At 40.9% G+C, this 12,464-nt stretch overlaps 1 protein-coding gene across 2 annotated transcripts in view; it reads left to right on the forward strand.

The window, feature by feature from the left end:
- The window catches only part of LOC147023335 (copine-2-like), a 76,714-nt gene that overhangs the window by 29,940 nt on the left and 34,310 nt on the right, over positions 1–12,464 (forward strand). The window contains exons 9-11 of one of the 2 annotated variants that reach the window (XM_085888612.1): positions 8,616–8,687; positions 10,778–10,837; positions 12,183–12,316. In XM_085888612.1, the coding sequence (XP_085744738.1) occupies positions 8,616–8,687; positions 10,778–10,837; positions 12,183–12,316 (266 nt within the window). The remainder of the gene's footprint in view (positions 1–8,615; positions 8,688–10,777; positions 10,838–12,182; positions 12,317–12,464) is intronic. The other variant, XM_085888614.1, reaches the window with a different exon arrangement.

The raw sequence follows: 12,464 nt of genomic DNA on the forward strand, positions 1-12,464 counted from the left end.
TGACCTGGTAGTACACTCGGAGACAATGAAACTTGGTGGCAGATTCCGTTTGGGGGAAGACGTTCAGGTGTAACGAAAGACTTAGCAGCAGCGACCTTCTTTGTGAATATCTTGTAACGCATGGCTGCCAGAGAACTTGTGCTCTCCCCACCAAATATAACGGCCATCGCTTGGCTGCCAAGTTTCTTTATTTCAGCGTGGCTGACGCCTCTCGAAGTGAATGTATCTGCACACAACTGGAGGCCTTGATCATCTTCCACGAGTTTCTGAAAGCCTGATTTTTTTTCCCAATTCCATACACACAAGATGTTGAATCACATCCTGTGAAGGCGTGGAGGAATCATAGTTGAGTGCAAAACTTATTCCCAAGAAGATGCTTCATCCAATTGATGTGATATACTTTCAGATTGCTTCTTGACTGGTTGTCTGATCTGAAATATAGTGGTTTTCCATCTGGTATACAGTAATGGAGTAAAAACATCAACAAATCTGTGTCCTCTCCGATTAGTGTGGTGGGATGCAGAATTGTGCTGTTTACGGCTGTCTTGGCAATGTCCACATCAGCGTCCCCTTCTGCGTGAATAACTGTGCAGCCCACTTTCTTCAGCTGATCACCTATTAAGATGATCAGCTGTTGCTTGTTACTGCCGACAGATAGGAATTCATCTCTCTTTCCGTCAAATTCAGTTTCTCCGGTGAAGTTCACAATCGGATAGCTGTTGGCTTGTCCCCGTCTCTGCTGAGTGGTATCCTTTATCGAAGGGCCTGCACCATAGCCATCAAAAACAACAGTTGCTGTCCCATAGTGTTTTGTTGTGAAGTGCGCATATGCTCTGGCTATTTTGCCATATGTATCTCCCTTCTTCCACTTGAGCTTGTGCAGCAAGGATCCACCATCAAGAACATACCTTTCAGTCTTATGGTGTGCTGAAGGTGTGGTGCCAGGTACTCCTTCACATGCCATGCCTTGGTACAGTGGTCATTGACGGCTTGAGCGAGTTGAGGTTTGTCGGCCTTCCTCAAGATCTTGTTGTCCTCAAAGAGGGATGGAGGGTATGGACTGAGCTCAAAACTCATCATGTCCTCAAGTGACAAATCACCTATCTGGGATACCACCAGGAATCGCTGGAATAGCACACTGGAGTCGATGGTTCTGTGAGGAGCAACCTGGAGAGCATTAGAATTTCCCAGGGTCTTTGCTTTCTCTGTCCTCTTGATGGAGAAGGAAAACACAGGTTGTCCAATTTTCTCGATGATTTTGTTCCCAACAGCTTCATATTCATGCACGTTGATGTCTTCGCTTGCCACGATACCATTTATGATATTTCTCAATGTAGGATCAGAGGAGAAAGGTGAAAATGCATTCAGCTTTGTGCTTATCTTCAAGAGGTCGAATGAATGTCTTTCAATTCTGGCACCAGTTGCTTCTTTATGCTGTTCTCTTGTTGCGCATGTGAGATCATTGAAGTCCTGCATGGCGACGTTGACCTCAGATGTTATGGGGCTGACATTGTCCACAATGTTAGGTGTTCCTTTCTCATCTTACTGCCATGAGTCAAGCCACCGGTGCTCTTTAGTAATCTCATGTGTTTGTGCGATTACTAGATCACAGTTGAGGCCTGCCCAAAACTGGTTTGTTCGCCGGATCACATGGAAGCCATTTTGAAACTTCTCATACACATCTGGGTGTTTGCTCTCCAGTTCACTCATTTCTTGTACGTAGAGATAAGCGGATTTCTGGTAGCTGTAGTGTTTATATTGCTGCTGCAAATATTGGCAGGGCATCAGCAACAGCTTGCAAGTGATCCTTCCAAGACCCAGTGCGATCTGCCTTGATCATTGCCCGAGCAGTATGGAGCATTTTCTGATAACCCAGCCACAGCTTACTCGTTTTGGATTGTGCAGCAAGTTCAGATTTCTATTTTTCAAGTTCATCAGTGATCTTCACAATTGCAGCTGATTCTTCAAGACTTTCAAGAGATGTTTCAGTGGCATCAGGTGTTAAGTGATTTTGGTTCAGATGGAAAATTTATTGATTTTTGCACTCTTGAATTTTGCCGCCATCTTGGATTTCATGTTAAATACTGATCAGATCTAAATTTTATTGACACAAGTGGATTGCTGATCCATTAAAACCATGGACCAGAACCAACAATTATTGAAGAAGTTATAGCTGTTTTAGTTATTTCAAAGCCCGGTGGCGGCCATCTTGAAAATGACTGTTTTAACCCATTTCCGGATGTCAGATTTTGGTAGACTTTTTTTTTCTGTTGATCAGTATATCCAGTAGGAATGAAAACCACTGAGAAATCTTTTGTTGCAATTTGTTGTGGGTTTGGTGGTTGTTTGTCATAAATTGGCCCGACTATAAATAAACATTGGTGTTATTATTGTGGATACAATACAGGGCACAAACAAATATGGATAACGTTGGAAATATGGCACAGTACATATATGTACATCTTGGTATTTGATATCCCGAAAAATGTTGTTTTTTGTTGTTTCTTTGAAAAAGGCATCAAAATGTGAGTGAAATAAGAAGACAAAACAATGGTTTGTGCACCAAAACTGCTTCTTGAACTGCCACTGCTACAGAAGAAAATAAATCCAACACATATGACACACCACGTGTACCAAACATCCATTCCATCCATGGGGGCCACACTCCGTACATAGCATCGGTGCTGCCGAAGCAGTCTCCTGGGCTATTGGGCGCAATCCTGGACTGGTCACCGCTCCGACACAGGATACTTGAATGGCTCAATAATCCCAGCAAGCTGGTACTTACTTTTCCGACTTCGGGAAGATGACAAGCTGAGTCATAATGGCAGGCTGTCAACCCCACCTGATATTAATTCAACGTCTGAGTGGGATTTGAACTTGGGACCCTAGGATACCAAGCCAGCCACCCTAACCATTAAGCCGACACCAGGCATATACCAAATATACAACATACTAAACATATGACGTGCTCTTTACAGGCCAGTGGCTCTTCCCAATCAATCTTGGCAAGGGTTACAATCCTGGACAAGTCACAACTCTACTTAGGATACTGTACTTGGGGAGCCGGAATTTATAATTTGTTCGTGATTCCAGCAATAGCTCGCCTCCTCCTCATGAAAGACACTGTGGGTTCTTTAACATTCACCAACTAATGCTGGCAGATGGGACGCCCAGTTTAACGTCCATCTGAGCGATGGTATACACATTGATGAATCGATCACCTTGCCTGTGAAACACTGGGATAACAGTTTATAGCTGGGTCAGGATTCAAACCCAGGTTTGATAGCTTAGATTCTTTTGGATTCTTTTTTTGTTGTTGTGGTTTGTGGGCTCCAAGCATAATTGTTTGCATACTGCCATCTACTGATTTAGTGATGTTACTTTTATACTTTGCATTGGAACACTCATTTGAACCCATTGAGTGAATTTGATAGCATTTATGGTGGATTATGATGAGGTGTTTTCACGTTTGTGTATTATCGGCTGCGCATGTCAGGGGCCACACTTTAGGCCACCGGGGGCCGCCAGCGGCTCGCGGGCCGCGCAATTAAGAACAGGGGCTTGGAGGCACGTGTGCATTCCTCTAGGCCATCTTGCCTGCTTTAATTAATCCGAAGGGGATGTTATACAGACAGGAAAATGAGAATTGTACACCAATAGGAACCCCACCACCATTTTAGGAAAATGAGAATTATACACCAATAGGAACCCCACCACCATTTTAAAGGTCCGAGTGTTCTGCGAGTGTGTAATCGCCCACCAATGTCTCAATTGCTTTCAACGTGTTCATTCCAATCTTTCCATTGCAAAACATTTTTTTCTGATTAAAAACAACTTGTCTAAACTCACGAGGTTATTCACAGTTTATCTGACGATGTCATGTTTGCAACATAAGATTGGGATTTGGGCAAACATTTTAAATGCTTTCTTATTAACCTCCGCCATCTTCGAAGATGGATGGAGGTTACTGTTTTCACCCCTTTCTGTTTGTTTGTTTGTGAACAGTATTACGGAAAAACTCCTCGACGGATTTCGATGAAACTTGGTGGGGGGGGGGGTTAGGTATGGTCCAAGGATCATGCCATTAAATTTTGGACTTGGTCGCCCCCCCCAAAAAAAATTGTTAGAGAAAATTTTTTTTTTTTTTGCATTTCTACATGTTTTAAGTGATTTCCAACCCACCCCCCCCAAAAAAAATTGTTACCCCCCCCCAATTTTTTTTTTGCATTTCTACAAATTTTAAGTGATTTCCAACCCCCCCAAAAAAATTGTCACCCCCCCCCAAAAAATAGAGAAAATTTTTGTTTTTGCATTTTTACATGTTTTCAGTGATTTCCAACCCCCCCCCCAAAAAATTGTTACCCCCCCCCAAAAAAGAAAAAAAATTGTTTTTGTTTTTTTGCATTTCTACATGTTTTTAGTGATTTCCAACCCCTCCCAAAAAAATTGTTAGAAAAAAATTTTTTGCAACTTTTTTCAACAAAATTTAGATATATATATATATATATATATATATATATATATATATATATATATATATATATATATATATATATATATATATATATATATATTTGCATTTTTACATGTTTTAAGTGATTTCCAAACCCCCCCCCCCCAAAAAAAAATTGTTACCCCCCTCCCAAAAAAATTTAGAGAAATTTTTTTTTTTGCATTTCTACATATTTTAAGTGATTTCCAACCCCTCCCCAAAAAAAAATTGTTTGAGAATTTTTTTTTTTTTTTTTGCATTTACATGTTTTAAGTGATTTCTAACCCCCCCAAAAAAATTGTTACCCCCACCAAAAAAAGAAAAAAATTGTTTTTTTTGCATTTCTGCATGTTTTTAGTGATTTCCAACCCCCCAAAAGAAATTGTTAGAAAAAAAAATTTTTGCAACTTTTTTTTCAACAAAATTTCGATTTTTTTTTTTTTTTGCATTTTTGCATTTCTACATGTTTTAAGTGATTTCCAACCCCCCCCCCCCCACCCAAAAAAAATGTTGGAGAAAAGAACTATAACTTTGTCAGCACTGTTGACATCATATTTAATGAATAAGATATAAGGTTCACTTGAGTGACCCAGCATTATTGGCGGCGGAGGTTTTGCACTCTCCCGAGTGCTCCCCCTCTAGTTCATGTTTGTTTTTGATTGTTGTTGCACTGCATTCATTCCATATCGTTGCTTTCTGATTTGATTAACAGCAATCGACAGTCAGCCGTTTATCAAAAATTTTGCTGAACAAATTAAATTTGCTTTCCCTTTTTTAACGGGGTGAAGAGATAATGGGGCGGGCAGGGGGAGGAAACAGTGATCAGATGGGCACAAACCGAGGAATTTGTTCGCATGGCAAAGTCTCTCTAAACTCTAAAAGGGTGAAACCACTGATCTTAATTGTATTCTCTCAACAGCAATGTCTTGTGGATCATCTGCTTCTCCATCTCACTTATTGTTGCCCCCAGAAAGTAGCCATGCACATATGAATAGACAAATGAGGGAGAGGTGGGAGGGGAAGGTGGTGGGGTTCAATAAACTCAAAATCCTACCTCCTTTTCCTTGTGTAATAATGTATGTATTGTTAACCTTCAAGTCACTCCAAGAACCATTTTGTTGAGTGTGTTCTTGCTGATATGTAATAATTTGATGTTACTACCTCATGGGCTTGCAGGATGGCCTGGAGGTATGCACACTCGCTTCTAAGCTGTCCAGCCTACTTTGAATCCCGATTTATATTTATATATTTCTAGATACTTTTTATTCAAAATTCCTATTTTGTATACATGATATTTTGTATATTTTGTATACAAGGCTCTTGGTAGAGCTGCCCCCCCCCACACACACACACACACACACACACACACACACGACTGTTAGACGAGACAAATACAGCTACTGAGCTAGGGAGAAGTGTCGTCACTTCTCGGTATTCTAGGTACCAGCGACGTCACAACAATTGCACTGCATTTCTCACTGCGTTCAGCGTGGAATTTCCTCCTCCCCACATATACCAATCTAAGGGCATTGTCCATGCTCTTAACCTTTTAATGCAAGGAAGCAGCAGCACATACCATTTTTAAAGTCGTTGGTATGACTCGGCCGGGTTTGATTCCCAAACCTCCAAGACGAGTAACCACCGAGTGTGGTTAATTATGGTTATAAATTCTGGTGTTGGGGATGATGCGTGAAGCGGTGAGAGAAAGGGTAGATAGCAATTCAGAGTCGAGGGTGACCAGCTCTGATTTAAAAAAAAAAGACGCTCAGGCAGGGGTCAAGGGGGCTGCCATCGAGCCCTTGCCGGGTGAAGGGGCAGCGCTTCCACTGGGAGGTCAGGGTGAATCCCCCTGAAGTGATGCGGTTTTAAGTATATTAGCAATGAGACTTTAGTATTAAAAAAAAAAACGATTAAGTGTAAAGTATTTAAATATGCCCGAGATGAACGAGACTCGAGAGCATGTTGAAGTCACACTTTGTATGTACATGGTCATTGGCATCACGACCAAAATACTGAGAATACGGGAGAAATGGCATCCCTGAAAGGGATGAAATGGGATGATCCCGTAAAATATGGGATGGTTGAACAGTGAGCCGACACGAGGAAGTTGGTGAAGAGTGAGTAGATGAGGAGAATGTGGTGGAAAATAACTCCATTTCCACAAGTTGGATCTGCATACCAAAGGCGAATCTTTAATTTAGTACACACGAAGGAAGAACAGTGAATGATTCACTGAAACATTCGAATGGACTTCACTGAAACAGAAGCTCGAAGCAATTCTTCTTGTACACAATTTGACATTCCAAAGAAAGGGAAGGGAGACATTTGGCAACTCAACTACAGGGTTAGCTGATGAGCATTAGGCAAAATAACTCAAAACTGCAATACGTGTCCACTTTGGGTGTAAGGGAGAGAATGACATAATCATGGCAAAGGTTTGCAGTGTTATCAACCAGGTCACCCTGTTTCAAAGCAAGACATTCCTTTTATCTATATGTCGGTCAAAAGACTCTTGGGTAAAGGGAAACATTACTGACAGCCAATTTGACTATATCATACAAATTAAATTTATAAAGTACCAGCAACAATTATAATTGAGAATACATGAATATAATTATTTTTCTTCCACAAGAGGGGTGAGGGTGGGGGTGTGGGGGGGGGGGGAGGTGGTGCACGGAAAGGTTTTTGAGAGTAAAAATAAATAAATAATAGTCTCAGGGGTTCCGTGTGGGGGGTGGTGTGGGAGGACCCCAATTATCTGGCTGTAAATATGTATCGTAAGAAGCCTTCTTCTTTTATATGCCGTATAAGGCTGTGGGGTAGCATCATTGGCTGAGTGTGCGATTGTGCCGCTGATGCAATGCCCTCTGTCGGTTAGGGCAGGAATTTCGAATTTTGCCATGGGGCCAGCGATAGCTCACCTACTCTTCACAAAATACCATGAGATCTTTAACGTCCGCCAACGAATGCTGGTAGACAGGACACCATTTTAACATCCATCCGAGAGACGGCACACACTGATGAATGGCCCTGCCTCTGAAACACCCGGATGAGTTTATAATTGGGCCAAGATTTAAACCCAGGCTCGACAGCTCAGACGTGTGTGTGTGTACCTCTGGGCCATCCTGCCAGCTTACTCAGAAGTAAAATGAGGAGAAACGAACCTGCAATCCTCATTTCAATCACGTACTCTTTAACAAACTAAAGCAAACTAGTTCACAAACCTAAGTTATTTTTATTTATTCGTATATAGCCTGTGACTGCTGGTTGCATTATTGCGAGGAGCTCAGCTGTGCCACTGATGCAGTGTTCCCCTTTTCCAGAAAGCTGGTGCTAATTTTACCAACCTCAGAAGGATGACAAGCTGAGTCAACCCACCTGGTGTTATTTTCATGGCCTGACAGGTATTCAAACTCAAGACCCTAAGATCTTAAGCTAGCCACCTTAACCATTAAACCAACATAAGGCTTACGAAAAGTACGTTGATTGAAGTATGGAAACTACTGTGGGAAGGAAGGACAAGCTGACTTTTCAGGCATTAACCCTTCATTGGACCTCAATTATTTAGTCCAAAAGTTATTGTTATCACAGATCGCCGCTTTCTTTTCTTGTAATCCTTACCAAATTCACTGGCCAATCATGAGCAACCAGAGTTGAACTATAATTATTTTGGACCGCCACTGATGGTCATTGACAGCGAAAATGGAATAATTTGATTTTCTTTATCAAAATTGTCAAGCCTGGTGTTGGTTTAACAGTTAAGGTGGTTGGCTTAAGATCTTCGGGTCCAGAGTTTCAGCTCCTATCGTCCCGTTAAAATAACACTGGATGGGTTGACTCAGCCTGTCCTCCTTCCGAGGTCCAGCTGACTGGGAAGAATGAGCCATTTGAGTATTCTGAATCGGAGTGGCAACCAATCCAGGATTGCATCCCCTCGCCAATGGAAAATTGCCAATGCATCTGAAGTCAAGAAAGGAAGGTGTTTGTCTTCTTCTTAAAAACCATCAAAGATCGACAACACTTCCTTCAGTGATGATGTGTTGAACTTGCAACTTGCACAGTTGTCGACAAGCACTTGGATTTCATCACAATGCTAACGGGATGATGTGATCCTTTTCAGCGGGAGTTCCAATGTGTGAATACCAAAGGCAAGAAAAAACCTGCTGGAATCATCATCTGCAAGGTTTGTAAGGTAACTGAAGGTCAACAGGGTGTGATTGAAAGGTAGCAGAATTGTGTAAATTGATATATATATATATGATGAACAGTTATTCTCTCGCTTTCAGGTCTTACCATTACAAATGCATACTTCTTCAAATGTTTTGGCTTGCTTTTCAATGTGCCGCTGAAATTCCTGAAACAAGTTACTTTCATCCCTTTGCCATATTTTGCCTCACTGGTTCCCCAAGCGGTGGAAGAGGTTATTGTAATGGATGGAAGTGGGTGTGTGAGTCCACAGGCATATATATATATATATATATATATATATATATATATATATATATATATATATATATATATATATATATATATATATATATATATATATATATATATATATATATATATATACTTTAATTATAGATCGTTCATGTTCAGATCTACTGTAATCTGAATGTCTCAGCCAGGCTCTGCATTGTTAAAATGCCCTGTCTTGTTTCATTTCACACATTTTTGATGACCATTTATTCTCGTGAGCGGTAATACCTTTCCTTCTTACTCTGCAATGAGAAAATGTTGTATACTCTTTTAGGACAGTACAGTATATAATAGAAGGGCACTCGGTGGAACGCGTACCTCTGCCATGCGTAGAACATATTGGGCACAATATATATTTGAACAAGTGGTGCCAGGCACAACAAATCCCGCCCATTTAAGGCATAAAGCTATTTTGGGGATCAAATTTAAATTTGATACATACTAAACCTGAATGTTGATTATAAGGAATATTTTAGTCTTGGTTTGAAGTCAATTAAACCATTTTTGACGAAGTTATGACCGTAAAATGATTTTGACCTTTCAAGGCCACGTAAGGTCAAAGGTCATGGTGTCAAATGAAAGCCAATAAAGGACTTGATATATGTCTTCCATAGTAAACGCACATATTCCTAACCTTTTTTGATTTATAATGGAAAATTTGTAATTTTGACCGATGACCATGACCCCCAAAACTTCGGACCCTACCGATCTTCACAAATATGCATTTTTCACTATAGGAATGGGTAGGATTATAAGTGAAAAATAGAATAAGGTTCACTATAAGCTTAGTTTGAAGTAAATCGGATCATTTTTGACGGTTATGAGCGAAAAACGATTTTGATCTTTTCATGACCTTGACCTTTGATCCAATTGGACCCAAAAGTTAATGGGGTGTCCAAGGTTCATTGCCCACCTGTGGATTAAATTTGATAGTGTTTGCTAAAGCCGTTTTGCCGTAAAGTTGCTAACAGACAGACAGACAGACAGACAAACAAACTGGACGATTACAATATCTCGCTCCCTCCCTCCGGGGGGCGGGATAACAAATATCCTGTATATCGTTTTTGGCCCTATCACTCAATGGTGAAGAATCACATTAAAGTTAAATAATTCTCGTATCCAGATTCGGATTCGGATCTTCATCAAAATCGAATCAATTTGTCCTCTTCACACACCCAACACGTCCACCAAGTTTTATCTGAATCTGTCCACAACTTTTTGAGATATCGTTCTATATATCGGTTTTGCCCCATCTCTCAATGGTGAAGAATGACTTAAAAAATTATATGGGATCCAGATTCGGATCTTCATCAAAATTGAAGCAATTTGTCCTCGTCACACACCCAACATGTCCACCAAGTTTCGTCCGAATCTGTCCACAACTTTTTGAGATATTGTGCCGTATATCGTTTTTGGCCCTCTCTCTCAATGGTCAAGAATCACTTAAAATTTTTTAGTATCTGGATCCGCATCTTCAGCGAAATCGAATCGGTTTGTCATTGCCACACACCGAACATGCCCACCAAATTTCATCTGAATCCGTCCACAACGTTTTGAGATATCCTGCACACAGACAGACAAACAAACAGACACACAGGGGTGAAAATATAACCTCATTCCACCTTCTGTAGTGGAGGTAAAAATGAATTATTATTATTTTTTTATTATTTGCTTGTTTTCTTCCCTCCTCCTCAATCGGTTTTCATTGTGGCTGGAATTTCTCCCAGGCATGTGGTTTTTTTTTATTTAGCATCGGCAAATTTACATTCGTCATTTGTACTGTGTGCTTTGACTCTGTTCCAGGTTACAAAGGAATACTCATTCCTGGATTACATTATTGGAGGGTGTCAGCTAAACTTTACGGTATGTGCACACCGTGTCGTTCTCCTTGCACCGACCCATGGTATTACGCTTTTCATTTTGCACACACACACACATTCTACTGATTAGAGAGGCAATTACATGGACAAAAGTCACGATTGGATAATAAGGGAGAAAAACATTCTTAATTATCCTTATTCTTTGGAACATCCATTACAAATAATTATTTAGAAACCTAACCCTTTTGCAGATGCACACCGTTCACCCACCATCTCTTCTCTTATTAAACTCGCAACTCAACTGAAAAGACCCATCTGTTTATGTTTTTATGCCTCCGCAGCAGAAGGCATTATGGTTTTGGGTTGTGTGCCCGTGTGTGCGTAGCAGATTTTTGTTACCATGATAACTTGTGAACCACTGAAGAGATTTTTTTTACCAACTTGGTACAAGTATCAACTGTGATACAAAAATTAGCTCATTCGATTTTGGGATCAAAAGGCCAAATGTCATGTGCCCTTTGAAAATCATTGTGCAGATCATAGCTCGATTTAGTAACAGCTGATTGGACACTAAGCAGGGGAACGAATGAATGAATGAACAGGAAAAGAGGAGAGGGAGGAGAGGAGGAAACAGAAACCTGCAAGTAAGAGGATTGGATTAAGTGAGGTCGGGTTAATGGGGGCTGGGCAGACCAAGATTGGTGCAGTACCTGCTTGATACCCTGGAAGGAAGAGTGGGATTGGAACAGCTTCAGTAAGGTAGTTCCACAAATAAGAAATAAAAGAGTGGAGGTGTGCATCAAGTCTTGATATTGGAAGGTTAACCAGGAAAGGGTTACTATCAGGGTACATGAGAGCCTGAGCACATTTCTAAGCAGTATATGTCTCCCACCCACCACCAACCCTCATTGCTTTTCTTTAAAAAAATGAATTATTTTGAGGGAAGTCAATATTTTTATTCTTCTTTGCATTTGCTTAACATGCAGTCACACACGTTCCCTCACCAACGGTATCCACATGTCCTTGCGAGACTTGGGAGGAGCATTTAGGTTGGGCCATTACCGTCACCATCTGAACACCTAGTTTATGATGTGGGAAACTTGTGCCATTGCGTTTGTCCATCGTTTACTCATCCCTTGTTACAGGTGTAAAAACACACCGATGTCTACTGAAGCCTTTGTCCCACACGCCATTTATGTACAAGCTCCTCCATGAGCCTTAGGTCGTAGTACAAATAAAAACAAATCTGCGGTGACAATGATTGGAAAGAGAAATTTCACTTTGTGCATTTGCCAAACCACAGTGGAGAATCTTAAAAGATAAACCAGCGCTGGAAGATCTATAACGGTCTCTCCTCGTGCCATGTGCCCTTGTCGGAACTTTTGCAGGTGGGGATAGATTTCACAGCCTCCAATGGTGATCCACGAGATGTGAACTCTCTCCATTACATCAACCCAACAGGCACCAACAGTTACCTCAATGCCATTTGGTCTGTCGGTGAAATCATTCAGGACTATGACTCGTGAGTCAGTGGCTCGCATTTTATTTGAGCCAGACAGTTGCACCGTGATATACGGAGCAGATACATTTTTAGGATACAAGTGCAATCTTATTCTGATGCTTTTTTGCTTAAATCTTCCGTCAATTTTGTCCGACTAAGACCTTTGCTT

The sequence above is a fragment of the Eptatretus burgeri genome, chromosome 7, assembly GCF_056783735.1.
Source record: "Eptatretus burgeri isolate ZD-2024b chromosome 7, Ebu_testis_v1, whole genome shotgun sequence".
NCBI classification, from domain to species: domain Eukaryota; kingdom Metazoa; phylum Chordata; class Myxini; order Myxiniformes; family Myxinidae; genus Eptatretus; species Eptatretus burgeri.